Raw genomic sequence first — 21,211 nt, 5'->3', positions numbered from 1 at the left:
AGGGGTAAAGCTGCAAGATTCAAAGAACGTCAATAAGTTTATTTTAAAACATCTAGCTATTCACCCTAATATATTATATATAGGAAGTTTGACATCTGGATCATTATAAATTGAATTTTGATGTTTTCATGTCTGATATTGGGTGCTATATAGATACATAGCCATGGGAATTCAAAGCAACTATTTGGCTGCTTGGGATAGAAATGCCCAGTAAATAAATATGAGATAAAGTTTAATTTTAAAGAAATTTTCCACAATTATAAACTTTTAATCTCTGCATTTAGCCAGTTCTTTAATAAATTTTTTAAGATCTAAAACTGAAAGTATTAGTTGGGAGAATGGAATATGAGTCAACTTTTTATTTTATGAGGATGACCACCTTTCCATCCTCTCCCTCTTATTAGGGAGATTTCACTAGCTGTTGACAATGATGTGCAGTGGAACTTCGCTGGGGTGACATCTAGGGAAAATGATTCCGCTGCACCACCACACAAAATCAATTAGAGAACTATTTTCTGCGACAGGTCACGAATTTACGTGGTTTCTCATAAAAAGATGTACCTTTTAATTTCTTTATTAAGATGACATCCATGTCCCTTGAGACTTTTGGGGATGACAATCATTTGCTCATGCTGCAAGAATGTACACTCATGGAAATCACATTATGGGACAAGGGTGGAAGACTTTGTTCTTCATTTTCTAAATGAGCTACTTGGCAAACTGATCATTGAAATCATGCACATTAACAGGATTTCTTGACAGGAATTTATTCAAATTCTACTAAGAGCAAAAGGAAAGCAGTGGTACCTATTCAATTGTGGTTATCTACTGTTGAGTTCAAAAATATAACCATGCTTAAATTATTTAGACACTAGAAATTCAGCAAGCTTCTCAGAATTTAAGATTAAGATATCAAGTGTCAACAGAAATTGGTTGTTTTTTGAAAAGTGAATAAAGTTATTCAAATCTGCCACAAGTTTCTGCTGAATCATCTTAGTTAACATTTATATCATGTCTTACAAAAGGAAAGCTGAAGTTTTCAGTAATTTTTTTGTACCTACTCATTGGATACATGAACTTACCTTTGTAAAAGTAACAGTAACATTTTTTTAAAAAGTGAAGGATACAATTTTTGACATCATGAAGCCAAAAATTTACTTACAAAAAATAAATAAATAAATAAATAAAGCACCAGCTATGTCTTAGGGTTTATGTCATTGCATTTCATCAGCTCTAAGGTATTAGGAATTTTCCCCATCAAATATTTATTGTGTCTCAATCAGCACTGAGCTCTGGATTAAATATTGGTAACAGAGGACCTAACAAGTCCTCTATAATGATGGGAGACAGACAAGCGATTTAGCAATAAATTCAGAATGTGTTACATGCTCTGACAGCAGTAATTCTGGGAGTAATTGGACCCTGAAGAAGAGATACCAAGGGTGAGATGGCCACAAAAGGATTGGAGGAGAAAGTACCATGAGACTAAGGCCTCAAAAGATGAGTCTGTGTCAATCAGGTGAGAACAGAATTCTAGTAGAAAGAGTAGCAACTGAAGACACAGAAGCCCAAAGGCCACAGTATGTGAGAAAGAAAATCCCAACAAGATGGTATATTAATGGTATATTAAGCACAAGGCAAGCAGTAACAAAGGACAGGACTGGAGAAGTAGGTGGAGATGGAACCTAAGGGATCCTTGTGAAGATTAAGTTATATATCACAAGTCCTCTTTTTCTATGATGCATAATTATTTTTTAATTGATACAGTTTGTGTGCATCTTTATTTAGTATTTTTTTGTGGTGCTGGGGATTGAACCCAGTGTCTCACCTCACGTGTGCTAAGCAAGCCCTCTACCACTGAGCTACAACCCCAGTCTGCGTGATTTTTTTCCCCCATTCCCATTATTTCTGAAATTTGAGTCTATGCAATTATTGATGGAAGAAACCTGCTAGCTGCCAAGCAAAATAATAAGCTGTGATAAAACTCAGACATCCTGTTCATGGGAAAACTCAACCATATTGATGAGGTTATCTAGTTGAACACTGAACCATATTGATGAGGTTATCTAATTGAACCCTGTTTGGATTGGATATAAAGTGTCCCCAAAAGCTCCTATGCTAATGTAAGAATAGTCAATGGTTAATTGATTAGATTATGAGAACTGAAACCTAATCATTGACTTAATCCATTGGGTGAATTAATAATTTGAATGAACTAACTAGGTGGTAACTGGAGGCAGGTGGGACATGGCTGAAGAAGTAGGTCACTGGGGGCATGCCTTTTGGGTTTTATGTTTTGGCACCTCACTCTACTTCCTGGATACCATGAGCTGAGCAGCTTTCCTCCACTACACCCTTGCACCATGAAGTTTAGTCTCACCTCAGGCCCAGAGCAATGGAGTTGCTGCCCAGGGACTGATCCTCTGAAACCATGAGCAAAAATAAACTTTTCCTCCTCTAAGCTATTTGTATCAGTATTTCCATCTCACTGAAAAAAAGCTAAGATCGATCCTTCCTTCCTTCCTTTTCTTTCTTTCCTAAATATTATGTTAAAATGGAAGAACTGAAATGAAGTCACTGTATGTATAAAAAGTCACCTCTGATACTCAGCAAAGTAATTATATGAAGAAGACATTACTGGCTCTCTAGGAAGGAAACATAAAATTTCAAAGCTGGTTAGAGGAAAACATAAGGGATGGAGCTAAGAAGGAGGTGATGCATAGAAATGGTATAGATAAGGGCTATTCAGAATCCATGGAGGAACCAGAGGGCCAGTGTTGAAGAAGCCAATTAGCAATAGAATGTTTCAGGAAGGAAAAGAGATCAGTGATGTCCATGCAAGTAGAGAGGTCTAGTGATGAGGGCCCACCAATCACCTCAGCACAGCAGACTGTGGGTGGGTTAAGTTTAGGAGGGCTGAAGGAGATAAGCAACTAGAAATAGCAAATGCAAAATATCTAGATGCAAAAGAGAAAAACAAACAGAATGGAAAGTAAGTAGAAGAAGAATATAGGAGAAGCTTAAGCATGGTTATAAGGATAAGGAACCCAAAGAGAAAAAAAAAAAGGAGATATGTGTGTGAAAGGAATGGATTACAAGGCAGCAGTCCAGAGAAGGCAGGAAGAAAGGACCACAGGATAGGTAGGGATTGTCTTGAACATTCTCTGAAGTTGGGGAAAAGTGGTATGGAGAGTTCTGAAACAGCTACTTATAATAGGTACATGGGGCTCTGAGTATGATTATACTTGATATTATCAATTATCTAGTTAAGGAAAGGAAAGAGTGTAAACAGTTAAAAACTAGGGGGCCCCAAAGTAGTCTCTTCTTGCCCTCCCTCTGATAATATTTAGCCATAAGATGGAAGGCAAAGGAATGTGGATAAGTCAGTCTGGAGAGATCAGTCTTTGGGATATAGATAGAAATTAAAATTAAAGAAATAGAATCGCTAGCCTGGGTGATAAACTGATGCTGAAGACCCTGCACAAAGATGGCCACAGTCATTCCCTTCTGTCTTTCCACAGGAGCTCCTGTGAACTGTGACTCTGTGGTTCCCCCAGGAGGAGGCAGAGTCTATTTCTCTGATCTTGAATTTGGGCTACTCTGATTTGTGCTAAGTTACAGAATGTGGTAGAAGTGACATGATACCCTAGACCTCATGATACCCTGCAGCTTCTCCTCTTGCTCTCTTCAAACACTAACTGGCAGGTGAAGAAATTTTCCTGGGGATGAAATATCACATGAAGAAGGAAGCCCAAGCAGCATGAGAAGAGACCATCTTGGACCCTGCAGTCCCACCCAGCAGCCAGGTGACTCAGGCAAGACCACATGTTTTGAACCATAAAAATTTTGGAAAGATTTGTTAGGTAGCAGTATTTGATCTCAAAAGAGGAGGGGCTAAGACCATTTCAAATTCTCTTTTCAACCCTATGATTTGGGGATGTGTAGTAATCTTACTGTTTGTTTATTAAAGTAAACATTTTTATTAATGTTTGAAGAAGAATGAAAATGACAAATATAATCCAGACTACTCTTTGCTAGGGATCCAAGGGTGGAAGAATGAGTATGTGGAACACTGAGGATTTTTAGGGCAGCAAAACCAAACTGGTAGATGCATGTCATTATGCATTTGTAAAAAACCAAAGAACAACACAGAAGAAGTTTCTAATGTGAAAAGTGAACCTTGAATAATGTACCAATATTAGCTAATCAGTTGCAATGAATGTTCACACTTATACAAGATGTTAATAACGGGGGAAAGTGCAAACAGGGGAGAGAGTGGGTATTTGGGAACTCTTTGAGTTATCTGCTAAATTTTCTGTAAACCTGAAACTGTTCCTCAAAATAAAGGCATTCATAAACAGTTACACTTAAGCTCTTTTTTTAAAGAAAAAACTCTTAAATCTAAGCCAAAACCAAACAAAATGATGAATGAAAGCAGAAGAGTGGGTTTTCTCTAGATACTAACAAGAGAGTCTGTAATTTGTTCTTTTAAGGTGATAAGAATATATTCAAAAACATGGTATTATTTTTCATTAGCTCTTCAATAAAGCAATGTTATATGAATATTCCATATTTTGTGTGCAGAACCATATAAAGTCATTAAGGATAACATGAGAAATTAAGCCAAACTCAAGGTAATCATGGAAACGCTTTTTACCTCCAAGGAGAATAGTGAATATGTCACCATGTTGCTTTTGGAGAAATTTCATGTACCCTAAGGGATCTTTTTGTAAGTTGAGGGCCACTCCAAAATAAGGAAGCCAGCCTTTTATCAATGGAGGCTCACCAGGTCTCCTATAAATAGAAAGAAAGAAAGAAAGAAAGAAAGAAAGAAAGAAAGAAAGAAAGAAAGAAAGAAAGAAAGAAAGAAAGAAAGAAAGAAAGAAAATTAAATCATTCTTATTTTAATACATATTGGTTACTTGTCCAGTCTACAATTGTACTGCATAGATCACACATCTTCTTTCAACTCTCTTCTTCAATGATTCTTATATAATCATACATGCATTTATTGATCTCCCCCAGTACATGTGGCTCTGGGGTAGGCAATTTAATTCATAACTTTTATTGAGCAAGTTTGAAAAATTTTGTCTTCAAGGCCTGAACGACTGCTTGACAAGTAAATCACAATCTGTTTTCTGTATTTCATATTAAAGTTCCCATAATTATAAATAGGCACTTGTAGACTTAAAGAATCTGAGACTAAGAGGATCTCTAGGAAACCAAATCAAATGTTTTATGTAATTTATAGGAATAAATTGTCAGTTTGTATAAAGCTGAAAAACAAATGGTCAACTGCTTACTTTTTGGTCTTTCATAAGTCATGCTATAAATGCTGTCTGATGAACTTAATAAGACCCAAACTTAGTTTTGAATAACATTTGTGGTTTCCTACCACATGCTTTCTGAGGACTAGGCCTAATTTAACATACGGTTAAACTGCTTGTTGGAAATCAAGTAAATAATACGTTTTGAATATTGATCTCTTTGTTTCACATTAGCACAACATGTTTATAAGTGTGGACCCCTTCAAACTAAACACACCTCATTCTAAATCCTAACCTGTGCGGAGGCATTTAGGTCTTTCCACAAATAGAATATGAGTTGTTTTAACCAGAAGAAATTTTCAATTATATTCTTATACATAATGGTTTAGGGGATGATGCATTATAGGATTTGAAGTTTCTCAAACCACTTACATGCACTTAACACACTAAATATGGTGTGTTCTTTAGTAAGAACAAGTGATATTTAAGTATTTATTGTGAGATACTTCACTGATTTGATTGATCAAACAGTTTTGAACTAGATGGTACCTTGGGGGGATTTAGTGCTCTTTCTCTCTCTCTCTCTCTCTCTCTCTCTCTGATTTAGTGCTCTTTCTCTCTCTCTCTCTCTCTCTCTCTCTCTCTCTCTTTCTTTCTTTCGTAAATAAGGGATTTCAATCTGAGAGGTCAACAAATTGGGCTGAAGTCATGAAGCTACTCAATAGCAGTGGTGCACTGGGATGTAAGTCTTGAACCCCATGGCTACACTCTAGACCTCCAGGAACATTAGTCAGTTAACCTGTGAATCTGGCCAAAAAAAAAAAAAAAAAAAAAATCAAAGCAGTTCCCTGCCTGAACTGACAGACACATTCAATAAATTGCACCACCCCTTGAATCTGAGAACTCTTGCTGTGCGCTGGGTGTGAGATGTGGGTATTTAGTTGCCAAAGTAGCACTCTTTGTCATCAGATGTCAATTAGATTGAAATTGCAGAATCATAAGAGAGGCACATAATAATCTTGAAAAGTATTTTGTGCTATTGAGAACAATGAAAACCTCAAAATTATTTCCATAACATATATATTTGACATATTCTTTTATGAAGCTTTTTAAATTGAAACTGCAAGTGAATACAATTGTTAAATTTCACTAATGTGATTTTTTAATCATACGAAGTGTTCTTTAAAATAATATGAATTAAACTACAAGTTTCTTCTTTTTTGATCTATGATCCCAGCAAAACTGCACTTTGAAATTTCTTCCTAGTTGTTTATTTGGTGAACCAAATCTGATTGAAAGTAAAAACAAAACAAAAAAACAAACAAAAATGCTATTTTTTTAATCCTAGAAGGGATTAAACAAATATTCAGAAGAACTCTGATTCTCTAGTCCATCTGTGAGATGACTTATGGTACATGCAACCCATTTTGATTAATCACAAGATATTACTAGCTCAGATCTCATCAAAGACCAAGATTATGATCATACTAGCATGGACTTTTATGGAGCTGGATTAACCCTATCAGAAGCTTTAATTTTCCCACAACCCAACATGGCAGAATTAAGCTTAAAAAATAAATGTCAGCTGTTTCAGGGAGAAAAATTAAAATCTATCACAGTTGTGATAGAAATCAAGAAAAGATCCTGCTTTCTTCTTTTAAAAGCAATTTATCTCCATGATAATTTTAAAAAACTTGCTGTTGTTTCAATACGTGTCCTGAGAAGCAGGAAAATAAGAAACATTGCATAGAAATGTAGGTGTTATTCATCATAGTGTTTTTCCTATTATTTTCTCAAATATAGCCTTTAGCAATAAAGACTTGCTATTTTTGGAAAATATAAGAAAATAAAAAAAAACATTGTAAAATTTTATATTCAAAGATTATCTGATTGGACAGCAGAATCCACATGCTGGAAACTGTCATAGTCCATGTGCTATCTGTCTCTGACCATTTTGAATTTGTGAGTCATCTACTTCACAAAACTTCTTTTCAAAGTATTAACTCTTTTCCTTGGTTTACTTTTACTGTGTTTGGTGAAAGGTTGCTTGAATTATGACTACAATTTAGAAAGGGCTTTTTTTTCATATTCTAATTTATTGCAACTAATGACATCTTCTATTCTGTCAGTCAGTCAAAAGCCATATTCTTCATGGAGCTTTCGTAATGGAAGAGGAAGGGGCTCAGAAATCCAAGGGAATATTAATTTTCAGAGTTAGGGAAGCACATTAGGAAGCCATTTTATTGTTGAAAAGATGAGAGGGTCATCATTTCTTACAGCTGTGTTTATTTTGGCAGCAGTAAGCTGAACACTATTAAATACCATGTCACAGCAATGCTTAGTTTCAGGAAAAAAAAAAACATTGCTAGTTCAACTTATGACCCATTGAAGACAGATTACAAAAATCTGTCCTCATCAGTATATTTGTAAAATTTACATAGGGAGGGAAGACATCCCATAATGAACCAGAAAGGCTATTGACACATGGCAAAGTGTAAATACTGCTATTTGTCTCCCTCATGCACTATAACTTTGAAAATAGAACACTATCCACTGCTGAGTGAGGATACAGCCTTAGTTCTTGTTGTGGATAATCAAATCTCAAAACTTTAAAGAAACAGGCTGTACAGTAATGGTAGGTTAAAAAAAATCTATGGCCTATACCCTCTCTCAATCTCACTCAAACAAAACAGACTTCCTCAAATCTTCTAATTGTATTTAAGGAACTACAAGGACACATCAAAGAAATTATGCAAATTAGAGCTTATTAATGTTCTCAACCCTAAATTCTACGAATATACCATTGCATTAGCACTTGCAATTTCTTCCATGGACATGGTAGGACACATCTATAAGTTTATGCAAACTATCAAGTACAGTTCAAATTTATCTGGGAGTAAAAATTGGAGAAGACCATAAATACATAGAATGACTACAAAATACAAATGATGTTTAAAACATGTCCCTTTGGCTAAAAAGAAGGACATTAAAATGTAAAGGCGTGGACTCATGCTAAATACTTGGTTTCTCATGGTATTTGAAATTCATCCTTATGTTACTTTTGTAGGTAATACATAGGTTAAAAAACATGGCTAATGGCGATTGCATATTGTTCTTCTAGGCATTTTTAAGTAGAAGTGACTGAACTACTCTCACTGAAAATATTTGGTATTTTCTTTCATCACCAAAATATGAGCTCAATGAGAAATTTTAGTTCAGTTACGGAGAAATAAAGTTACAGGAAACCAGGGTTTGGGGCATCAAGGGGAAAAAGAAATAAGAAAGGAACTGGAAGGGCAGGGGACAAAATCATGCAACTGATTCATGGCAAGCTGGGACTCTGAGAAGGACAGAGATGGTGCTAACAGGGAGCTCACAGGACTAGAAATCACCATTCTTCAACTCTTGACAAGTTGTTCACTGGCCTGAAAGCCACATGGCCTTTTCATCTCAAGTCACTCACTAAAAGTATGCTACATACAGAGCTTCTGTCAATGATAGTCAAAAATGTAGTGGAATTAAGGCAGTGTCTACCCGAGGGACTTTATTGGGTGGTTGATCAGGGCAAAGATTGTACATCCAAAAGGCAAAACAGAGAAGGCAGAGAATTCAACAGAACATGGAGCCAGAAAACAACAGCTCTTCATTCACTTGATAAATAATCTTGTGGGGGTGGTGCACACCTGTAATCCAGTGACTGGGAGGTTGAGGCACGAAGATAGCAAGTATGAGGCCAGCCTCAGAAAAAATAAAAATAATTAGGAATACAACCCAATTGTAGAGGACCCCTGGGTTCAATCCCAGTACCGATAACCAATTAAACTAACTAACTAACTAACTACAAAATGAACAAATAAAAAAATCTTGTGGGTATGAGAGGGGGACCTTGGTGTTCATACCCCACATGGGATAGAAATTTCACACACAATTATTTGGAGTAATTGCATAAATGAAAGTGGTTAGACATCTAAGGCTACAATGACAGCAGCATTTGGAGGATTTGGAGCAATTGAAGAACTGCTCTGAGATGGATAAGGGTCTTGAATTTCAACCAAGACCTATCCTTTTACAACTCTTTGAATTCAAAAGCCCCAATTCAGCACCTTGCAAATCACAGATTTTTAATAAAGATGTATTGTTTGAGAAAGAACATGCAAATTTTGATGTGTTCACAGAGTGTGATTTTTATTATTCTTATTGGTCATTAATGAATTACTAACCAGTTATCAAACATGTAAGGGGGGGGAAACACTGCCATAAAATCTCAACTTGGGGCTCATCCAAGTTTCTGGCCCTGCACGTAATAAGGTTGGAAGATATCACTTCCATTTTCAGAAGAATTAAACTAAACAAACTCAAATTCAAGAACTCTTACATCATTAGGAGAATTGATGTCATAGTGAACTGTTGCCCTGAAAGCTAGATGGATACAGAGAATCACAGCTGACTAAGGACAGAAGCTGCTGCTGGAGACATCAGTTGGTAGAAATCCTTGAAAGGTAACTGACAATTGCTGCACACAGAGACACAGAGCAAGGACTAACATGAGAAAATCAAAACCAAAACCAAAAGAACCAGGGCCTAGCCTTATGGAGGATTTCCCAGTGCTTACACAAGGACAAACAGATATGAATATGAATGTATCTAATAAAGAAACTCAATTAATAGTTTATTTCCTGGAACAGAAAATACCAGGTCCAGATGATCTCACTGGTGGATGCCAATAATCATTTAAGGAAGACAGATACCTTTTTCTACAATCTCTTCCAGACAACAGATGAGTAGTCTAATACCAGAACCAGACAAATATTTGCAAACAAGCATTATTAGAAAGGAAAATTAATAACTTTCAGAAACATAGAGGCAAAAATCATCAACACAATAATAGCCAGTTGAATTTAATATGTATAAAAAGAGTTATATGCCACAAACAAGTGGAATTTATTCCAGGTATTCAAGGTTGGCTCAACACTCAAAATTCAATTTCTGTAATCCACTACATCAACAGCATAAACAAATGGAGAGAAATTAGAAGCTTTACTATCAAGACCAGAAACAAGACAAAGATGTCTTTCTCACTATTCCTATTTAACCTAATTCTGGAAGTCCCAGGTAATTCGGTAAGGTAAAAAATGAAAAATTAAAAGGCAGACAGACTTGGAAGAAAAATAACACTGACTTTGTTCACAAATTACATGATTGTTGATGTCAGTAATAACAACAAAAATCCTGAAACTATAAGCTCTTATAACAAGATCACAGAATACAGTGTAAGATTAATATACAAAAGTCAAAATTGCTTTTTTTACATACCAGCAATAAACAACTGATATTTAAATTAGAACACAGTACTATCACACAAGAACAAAAAGAAGTGGTATTTTGTTAACCCACTATGAAATTTATACTTAGGTATAAATCTAATAAAACATGTATAAAATCTATATGAAGAGAACAAAAACTCTGATGAGAATAAAAACAAGAACATCTAAATAAATTATAAGAAGTCAATGTTCAAAAAAAAAAAGTCAATGTTCGTGGGTAGGAAAACTCAATATTGTCAAGATATCAGTTCTTCCCAATTTGATCTACACAGTCAATGCACTGTCAATTGAAATCCTAGCAGGTTTTCTTGTGAATATCAACAAGATGATTCCATATTGGTGAAGAGTCAAAACACCCAGAACAGCCAATAGAATAAAGAAGAAGGAAGTGGGAAGACTTATACTACCTGACTTCAAAGTTTAATATAAAGTTATAGGAATCATGACAGTGTGGTATTTAATTAATACCACAACATATAAATAAATGCAGAACAGAGCAGGGAACCCAGACATAAACCCATTAAGTATAATCAATAATCAAATCTGCAATCAAAGTATCAGAGGCAATTCAATAAAGAAAGTGTAGTCTTTTCAATAAATGCTATAACAAATGGATACCTACATGTGAAACTATGAATCTAGACACAGTTTTTATATCTTTATAAAAATGAAGTCAAAATGGAGCAGAAATACAACTGTTAAAAGCAAAACTATAAAAATCCTAGAAGATAATAAAAGAAAATGTAGGTGATCTTAGATTTGGTGATTTTCTTTTCTTTTAGATATAATACTAAAAGTTAAGTGGTTGGCATCATTTTGAGACCAAGCACTCAGAGCTTAAAGAGAAAGGAATTGATTATTTTAATTATAGATATTATGAGCTCTTTAAAATCCAAATATGACTATAGCCTTTCAAACTAGATATTAAAGGGTCATCAAAGCATCTTAATAGGTTTTAGTTTTCAATAAGGTAAATATTAATGGCTATAACCCACATAAGTAAAAAGTTCTTTGGAGTCCTCGGTAATTTCTTTTAATAAGAGTTCTAGAAACTAAACAGTGAGGAAACCACTGTGAATCATCTCTATCCTTGATGGTCCATTTTTTGCTCTGACCTCATAAGGAGCCCTTGCAATGGAGTTCCAAGCTCTGATATAAGTTGCTAGTTGAGTTGAGCTTTTTGTACCTTTCTAGCTCAGAATGCTGGTTTTCCACAATCTGAGGCACTTTCACCAAAAATGCAGTTACTTCCAATTGTGGACTGTTTGTCTATATTGTTTATTATTAATGTTTTTATTTTCTTTATTCTTTTATTTTTCTCACTTATTCCTTTTATTTCTTTTCCTTTTCTTGTGAATATCAACAAGATGATTCCATGTTGGTAGAGAGTCAAAACACCCAGAACAGCCAATAGAATATGGAAGAAGAAGGAAGTGGGAAGACTTATACTACCTGACTTTGAGACTTAATATAAAGTTATAGACTTTATATAAAGTCATCTTCTTTTTGATTGTTTTTATTTTCTCATTTATTCTCATTCTTTTATTTTGTAAATTTAATTCATTATTGTCTGGCCTTTTGTTCTGATTTTATTGTAGAACTATGTTTTTCAAGTGGGCTTTGGAATTGATTTTCTTTTAAGATGATTTGGATCAAGCTTCTTGCTGGGTTTTCTAACTTTAAGATGGTCCTGAGTCACCTCTTCCCTTAACTCAGCAGTAAGTACACCATGCAGTAGGACTTCTTTGCCATATCTGCTGAGGAGGAGACTTATATTGTAAAAACTGGCTCCTTGAGACACTGGCAAGGATATCTTTGTAAAGATGAAGTTGGCCCAGCACATTCTGATTAGGAAAGAGTTGGCCATGAAGACCATTAAGAAGAATCAGTAGAACTTGACCAGTCTCTAGAGACTATTCTGCAAAAAAACAAAGATACTGCGTCCACCTAAAACTAAAAAACAATTTAAAAAAATCCAATAACTACCCAAGACCATCAAATTATTTGAAGTGATGGAACCTGAAGAAACACTTCACTGTGTCATGGCGTATGATAGTAGAAGAGAGGTGTTCAGTTATTGAGTGGAACATGGCAGAATGAAGATCCAGTGCAAAATTTACCAGATGGTGTCGTACATGTAGTGTAGTACCACCGCTGGAAAGGTGTTGTTCATAGGAAATTAAAGGCAGAAACACTGCTTTTGGATGCTGTTACAGTCTGAATATGAAACGTGCCCCCCAAATCTCATTCATTGAATGCCTGGTTTCCAGCTGGTGGTGCTAGTAGGAGGCAGTAGAAACAAGGTGAGAATCAGCTGAAGGAAGGAGGTCCCTGGGGGTGTGTCCTTGAGGGGTATATCTTGTTCCCAGCCCCTTCCCTCTCTCTTTTTCCCTCTCTCTGCTTCTCAGCCTCCACAAGGTGAGCAGCTCTGCTTCATCACATACTCTCTGCCATGATGTTCTGCCTTGCACAGGCCCACAGTAATGGAGCCAGCTGAACGCAGACTGAAGCCTCAAAAGGCACAAGTCCACATAAATTTTCCTCCTTTAATTTGATTTTCTCAGAGACAGAAAGCTGGTTAACACAGATTCTTAACATCAAGATTGCAGACTTTGTCACCAAGTGTGACACATTGTGTGAAGGCACCTTACGCTATCTCAGAACTGTTCCGGGTTAGATAAGGAGGCCCTGCAATGGATGTGTAGAGACTGAAATCATCCTTTATACACCTGCTGAGGGGAGACCTGCTTTTTGATGGACAGAAATTAAAAGGGCCAAGGGAGCAGCACTGAGTATACTACACCATATTCCTTTCTACTGGTCCACCGAGTGTGAAAATCTATTCTAGAAACTTCTCAGCCTCAAACCCAGCAAGTGAGGCACATTAGAGCAAATCGTGAAAGTTCCATGAATGAATGTAGCTCATGAAGATGAGGAGTGAAAGCCTTATGTGAAGCCACTCCCTAACTCCAAGGGCGTGAGTTGATGTCTGTGGACATCACAGTGACAAGGGGGTCGAGAAGCAATGACATGAAGTGAAAGCTGTGAAGGTTGTCCACCCTGAACCTATATCCACAGGCAAGAGGTGGAGATGCATGACATTCATCTCAGAGCCCACCAACATTTACTTTCCAGAGAAATTTGTTCACAATATATTTTTATTTATATTTATTTTTTTTCACAATATAATTTTTAAATGAATAAAACAGAAAATGATCACAGGCACAACCACATAATACCATTTTCCTAAAAAACTATGGGTATATAAATGCAAAGGAAAAGGTCTGATATACTTGAAGATATTAATGGTTATTATTTCTGGGTGGCAAGATTAAGGGGCTTTGACCATTGGTATTTTCTACTTTGCACACAACATGGGCATGCTGCTTTTGGAGAATAGTTGTCACTTACTGTGTAAAATGACCCTCAGCTTGGGTTGTCTGATGTTTTCTCATGATTAGACTGAGGTTATGACATTGTACGAAAGAACTGTACAGAAGTGATGTGACCTTTACAGTGTACTGTTGTTTTATATCATGAGGAAATGATAGTTCAGTGTTTAAAGTAAAATCCATGTAGAAAAGGTATTGTCTTCTGAAAGTGTTAATGGCAAGAAACACACTCTATAAATGATTCAAAGACTGATTCTAACGATGAGCTCAGCATTCCTAAGGTAGGTGAGTAGTAAAAAATCAGACTAAAATCACAATAAGGCCAAGCAGAACCTACCTCCCACCTACTCCCAAGCATTCTGAGATAAAGGGCAGACACTGACAGTCATGTGCTGTAACTGTACAAAGTGTGGATGCACAGTTCTGCCCCATGCACAGTACCCCATTACTTTCAGCAGGAGTCAAATCACCTGCTAATGAGGCAGGCAGAGTCAGTTTCTAGGACATTCATGGTAGAGAAGGACACTTTTCATAGGTCAGGCATGGTACTGGACAATGACAACTGAAATTCCTGATTGTCTCTTTAAAGAACACACAGTCTCTATGTCCTTTCAGAACCCACAGCATCTCACCAGCACAGTTAGGGAATAGGTTAATTCTCCCCTTCCCCCAGGCATATGATAAATCACATATTCTTTAGGACTCTCAATTCATATGTTGAACATAAATGATCTGCTTAATACGTGTTTACTGTAAGCATCAGACCTACTATAATCTCTTTTCAGGATGAACATTAATCCAACTCTGCCTAGAAAAATTACACAATTCATTACCATAAGTAATCTCTATTGTACCCTGTGCTTAACCTTCGTCTTTTTTGCCAGCCCTATAATCTTGCAAATCCACTGGTGGTACGTGATCAGCATCTGGTGTTCACACAACCTCTGCCTCACAACAAATAAATGAAAAATCCTTGGATAAAAAAAGTCACTTTCCAAACTATCAATGACTCTCTGCTCTTTACTGACTTCTGTACCCTTCTAAGAAGGGATCTGTCATGGTAAATAAGGCCTTTCCTTTTGAAAGGTTTTGGCTCCATCAGGATGGCAATTGACTTAAAACTTGATTTAATTTCCTGGTAGCAAAGATCGCCACTGCTCAGGTACTTTTGTTCAAAGTGTTAAATGTAATGGCAATGCAAAAGCAAGCAATGCTGAATGGTCACAAGTTTCTCCACTATTGGCACAGAATCAGAGCAAAACCAATATGAATATGACTAAATATATCTTCTCACTCAAAAGTATAACTTTTCTAGCTATCCAGCAGCTGAATCTTAAGCTAGCAATTCATCTATGCAATTTTGTGATTCAAATAGAGCTTTGTCTATAGAATATGCCTTGTAAACTCAATGACATTAGCAGATTTATACTAATGCCTTGATCAAGTGAGTGATTTGTAAATGATTTTTTTTTTTTTTGGATAAGAAGCCAAGCCACATCAATGTAGGATTTTACTCAGACAAGTGTATGACTGACCTTTCTCCTTGGCCCAAGGGTATATATTTTTAAAAATATCATCTAAAATTTAATTGAGTTCCAAGACAGTGAATGACCATGCAACTGGAGAATATTTCCTCATGAATTTGACCCTGGGTTTGGGGCATAGTTCAAGCACTCATTACTGTGCATTACAACAGCCCACAAACTTCTTGGTATAGTCTCACCACACTGAATTATCATTAGAGCCGTACTGTGTGGCTCCAGGCTCTGCTAATACCAGCTTGGTAACCTGGATCCATTTATTTATTTTTGCCTCTGTTTCCTCATCTGAGAAATGGACATGTGACTATACTTTCCTTATATAAGAATTATACAGATTGATGAATGTAAAGAATTGAAAGCAATGATTACACATAATAAGCACTCAAAATTTTAACTGCGATTAATATTAATCATTATCATAACCTCAAAACTGCAACCTGTGATCATCTGAAGTAGAGAGCTAATCATGGCTCTCTTCTGACTTTTCTTTCCTCAAAGTTTTCAATATAGTATCAGATTTTTAAAATCTGATTTATATTTCCTTTATTTGCCTAAATTATATTTTAGTTTAGAGCTGCCATTTATGATTTGCTGGTCAGAAGAATGATGTACCTGCCCTGACAGAAACTATACAATTTCAGGCTTTATTCTCTGAGTAAAAACAATGTGAGCAAAACAGAATTGACTGCAAAAACTACCAGGTCTTAGGAGAAAGCCAGTCAAAATGTTTAAACAGACTAGACAATTCTAAAAAAGGGAAATCGATTCAAAAATTGAGAGTTATTTCAACTCCTTAATTAAAATAGAAAACCATGCAACTGAATTTGTAATTTCTGAGATGATCAGTTTCTAATTTATATTACAGATGGGATTTGATTTGATTTCATGGGGAAAAGTATCAATTCCATTAACTCATCATTTCTTAGATTTGATTAGATCATTTGATTTTGAAATGTTTGAGAAAAAAATTAGATCCCACAGTTTTGTGGAAACTAAATTTAACAGAAGACTTTTACAGAAAGCTTTGGTAATGGCAATATAGACATCAATGCCAGTGATGCAAAGTCTAGTTATCAAATGATGTCTCATCAATCCAAGCCAATGAATAGGTAACATGTCCAATGCTGCAGGCCAACACTGTGGTGGCACCCCCTTTCTCCACAGAAAAGTCTTAACTGGGCTTCTCCAGAAGTCTTCACCATGGCTGTTTTTAGGACTGCTGGCTAAAGAGTCTCTACAAAAGAGTTCAATGTAGATAAACTTTTGTGTTGCCCTGTTTTACTTGGCCACTGGCCGGGAAGAAATCAGCACTCCACGTACTGGACGCTCCCTTACTAGGTTTTCACAAACATGTATCCAGTATAGTAGTTTGTAGAAATGTGTAAACAAGGCCTGTGGCCTTGAGCTGGGGCTTCACAGAGATGTCTACATTCCTAAGATAAGAGAAGTTACCAATTGTGCTCCATGGTAACAGCTGGCAGGGGGAGGAAAGAAGGGAGAAGAAGCTCTCCCCTTCTCAGGTGTTGTCCTTGAAGGGTTAACTTGCCCAGAACATTGAAAGAAATAAGCTGCTTTATGTGAACTTCTGCAGACTGTGAACTTCTGAGCCCCCACCCCCTCACATGCTGGGTATAAAACTCCGAAATTCCCTGAACTCGGGGTTCAGGGGATTGATTGATTACAGCAAAAGCTGTGCCCTCTGAACCTGGCTGCAGCCAAATAAAACTGTTTCCTGCTATCTTCGGTGCCTTGCCTCATCTGTCCCTACAACAATACCAACACTAAAAGAATTGAGTGCATCTTATCAGAATCATAGGAAAGGAAACCCTAGGGTACTCTGGTTTGCTAAGGTGGGAAGCTAATAAAATGCCTAAAGACCATATGCTACTCCTGCTTTATAATATGATAAATCATAACCGTATTTTAATATTGAATAAACTGTTAACATAGCAAAAGACAATAACATCTTTACACTTTTCACATAGCATGCTGTATCAAGCAAGGCAATGTTTTGATCTTATCATGAAAGAGAGGGTTTTTCCAAAGATCAGTCTTAACTTTGGGGATTTTAAGTCACTTCATAGTGAAGAATATAACTATATTGGGATGTACATCCTTATCAATATTGGAACAAGGAACACAGGTGGCACAACATATTTAAATGCAGAAATCACTAAGATTTGTAAAATCTAAAATTCTATTAGAGATAAACCCTTCCATAGTTTAAGTATCATAATTCCTGCAGTGTCTTGTTTATGATCCTCCATACTATCTGTACCCTCCCATTTATTTTGGAGTATCAATTTTCAAAATTTACACAATTATAATTTAAATAGTGTTTGATTGCTTTGTGTGCTTTGTTTTCTAAGTCCTCCTTACTAATTCTTGCCAATCTCTTTTTCAACCCCTTTAAATTCTCAGTGAGGTCAGACAATATGGTCCTGTTATTTTCACATAGCTCCTTCCTTATTTTCCATCATTCTTTCTTTTGCTACACTTACTGAAAGATTTTCTTAACTTCATTCCTTCCACAGAATATTTTGCTCTGTTTTTAGATTTCTTTTTTTTAATTAGTTGTTCAAAACATTACATAGCTCTTGACATATCATATTTCATACATTTGATTCAAGTGGGTTTACCACTGTTCTTTTGTGCTCTCTGGTTATGCCTTATAGAAACTGCATTCGGTTATTGTTTTATGAATGTAATTTCTTCTCTTAACTTTCTTTGACTATAAAACATAGTTCTTTGGTATTTTTTATCCTATTCCTTGAATTGTCTATTTTCTCCAAGTCCTTTTGTTGTTGTTGTTGCTGTTTCCTTTTTTATTTATTTTTTCTCTTTTATGACTGAAATTTTCCTCCAAGTATCATGATCATCTGCTTCCTCTCACATTTGAAGAAAGGTTCTGTGTATTGCTGGGGTTGGGCGACTGTACCATAAACATGGTGGTCGGAAGGGGACCTAGAGATTGTGATGAAGTGAGCCTCTTTGCTAGTTACATAAATGAGGATGTATTTCCATTTTAATTTCACTTTGAGGCTTGGGGATAGAACCTGGTATACAAATATCCGTAAGTATATTTCCTGTAAAATGTTAAACTGATTTTGAATTTGTCTTTATAGATTTTTGGAAATTGTTGCCAAAGACATCTGGAGTAGGATTTAGAGATAAAATGTTTTTTTGGTTCTTAAAAATGTATGAAAATAAGAACAGATAGAGAATATTAGAGGAAGTTGGCATTAGAAGTCAGTATAGAGGGAACAATGATGTGTTTTGTAAGTTATGCAAGTTATCTGGTACAATTCCAGGGTGAAATAAGGAATTTATTATTTCATGGTGTTGTTCCAAAATTGCTCCAACACTCCTATAGATGACATTAACTTCTTTTAGGGGCTGGGACAATTAGGGTAAACTGGCAGAAAGAACTAAGAGTAAAGGAATATAGTGTTTTTTTTTTTTTAAATGTGTGTGCATGCACATGTATGTGTATTTTAAGTTGGGAGCTGGAAAAAGTGATGCCAAAATCAATAATTTACTAATTCTTTCTACAGACCACCCCTCAGAAGACAGATGTCTTCACTCACAGTAGGATAGAAAGCATTAAATATGCAAGGACTCTAGCGTCTCTCTCATAGTTCCTCAGACACTTCCTCTTCACTCCTCAGAAATAGCTGGATTCTGACAATCTCATGCATCTACAGAAAGTACTTTTTTCTCCCATAAAAATAGAACACAGACTAAGAAAACAAGCCACTGTTAGATTTGTAAAGAACCATTTTACCATTTGGAGAGCTTACAGGTAAATTCTTGAAATATTTATTTAATGATGGTTAACATGCATTTATCAACTTACTCTGCTTCTTCCCCAGAATTAAAAAGTTCATATTATATTTACAGGATTTATTTCAAATGATGAGCATGAGAGAAATTAGTGGTTTATTCATATTTAAATAGACAGATGCTAATTGCAGGGAAAGTCCCCTAAAATTTAGGGTAGATATACCCAGAAGTCTCTCAACTGTATAATAAGGAGATAACTGATAAAAAAAAAATAGGTAAATATTTGAATAAACACTTCTTCATGGAAAATATATGAATAACTAAAACGCATATAAAAAGATGTTTAACATTGTCTTTACAGGAATACACATTAAAACTAAAATTTGATACTACTAGACAGTCATTAGAATGGTAAAAATAAAAAAGAATGAGTATGCCAAGTATTGCAAGGTTAAGGAGACCTGGAACTCTCATACACTGCTGGTAGGAATATACAATGTTACAATAATTTTGGAAGAGAGTTAAGCAGTTGATTTGTAATGTTCAATATATACAAAATATATTACCCACTAATTCCACTCAGAGATATTTCTACCCAAAGGGAACAAAAACATATGTCCACACAAACTTGTATGTGAATGTTCATAGGATTATCAATCATAAGAGCAAAATACTGGAAGCAAATCAATAATCTTCACCTAGTGAAAGGATAAACAACATTGGCCTATCTACATAGTGAAACACTATTCAACAACAAAAAAAAAAAATAAAGAAAAGGTCAGAGATACATACAACGACATTGATAATCCTCTAAAGCATTATGCTTGGAGAAACAAACCAGATATAAGTTCTCTATAGGTTTAATGGAATGCCAATCAAAATCCCAAAGGCATTTCTTATAGAAATAGATCTTCAACAAATGGTGCTGGGAAAACTGGAAATCCATATGCAACAAAATGAATCTGAATCCCTTTCTCTCGCCATGCACAAAAGTTAACTCAAAATGGATCAAGGAGCTTGATATCAAAACAGAGACTCTGCATCTGATAGAAGAAAAAGTTGGCTCTAATCTACATATTGTGGGGTTGGGCTCCAAATTCCTTAATAGGACACCCAGAGCACAAGAATTAAAAACAAGAATCAACAAATGGGACTTACTCAAACTAAAAAGTTTTTCTCAGCAAGAGAAACAATAAGAGAGGTAAATAGGGAGCCTACATCATGGGAACAAATTTTTACTCCTCACACTTCAGATAGAGCCCTAATATCCAGAGTATACAAAGAACTCAAAAAATTAAACAATACGATAACAACCCAATCAACAAATGGGCCAAGGACCTGAACAGACACTTCTCAGAGGAGGACATACAATCAATCAACAAGTACATGAAAAAATGCTCACCATCTCTAGCAGTCAGAGAGATGCAAATCAAAACCACCTTAAGATACCATCTCACTCCAGTAAGATTGGCAGCCATTATGAAGTCCAACAACAACAAGTGTTGGCGAGGATGTGGGGAAAAGGGTACACTTGTACATTGCTGGTGGGACTGCAAATTGGTGCGGCCAATTTGGAAAGCAGTATGGAGATTCCTGGGAAAGCTGGGAATGGAGCCACCATTTGACCCAGCTATTCCCCTTCTCCGTCTATTCCCCAAAGACCTTAAAAGAGCTTACTATAGGGATACTGCTACATCGATGTTCATAGCAGCACAATTCACAATAGCTAGTCTGTGGAACCAACCTAGATGCCCTTCAATAGATGAATGGATTAAAAAAATGGCATTTATACACAATGGAGTATTACTCTGCATTAAAAAATGAGTAGGGAGGAAGAGCATGAGAAGAAGATTAACATTAAACAGGGATGAGAGGTGGGAGGGAAAGGGAGAGAGAAGAGGGGA

General features: G+C 35.9%; 1 protein-coding gene across 1 annotated transcript in view; it reads right to left on the bottom strand.

The window, feature by feature from the left end:
• The window catches only part of LOC107142426 (cytochrome P450 7B1), a 182,034-nt gene that overhangs the window by 29,638 nt on the left and 131,185 nt on the right, over positions 1 to 21,211 (bottom strand). Inside the window, exon 2 of the mRNA XM_015485835.2 lies at positions 4,658 to 4,794. Coding sequence (XP_015341321.2) covers positions 4,658 to 4,794 — 137 coding nt within the window. The remainder of the gene's footprint in view (positions 1 to 4,657; positions 4,795 to 21,211) is intronic.

This window comes from Marmota marmota, unplaced genomic scaffold (assembly GCF_001458135.2).
Source record: "Marmota marmota marmota unplaced genomic scaffold, marMar, whole genome shotgun sequence".
NCBI classification, from domain to species: domain Eukaryota; kingdom Metazoa; phylum Chordata; class Mammalia; order Rodentia; family Sciuridae; genus Marmota; species Marmota marmota.
Note: the sequence above shows the minus strand (reverse complement) of the source record. Positions and strands in the feature narration are given on the sequence as shown.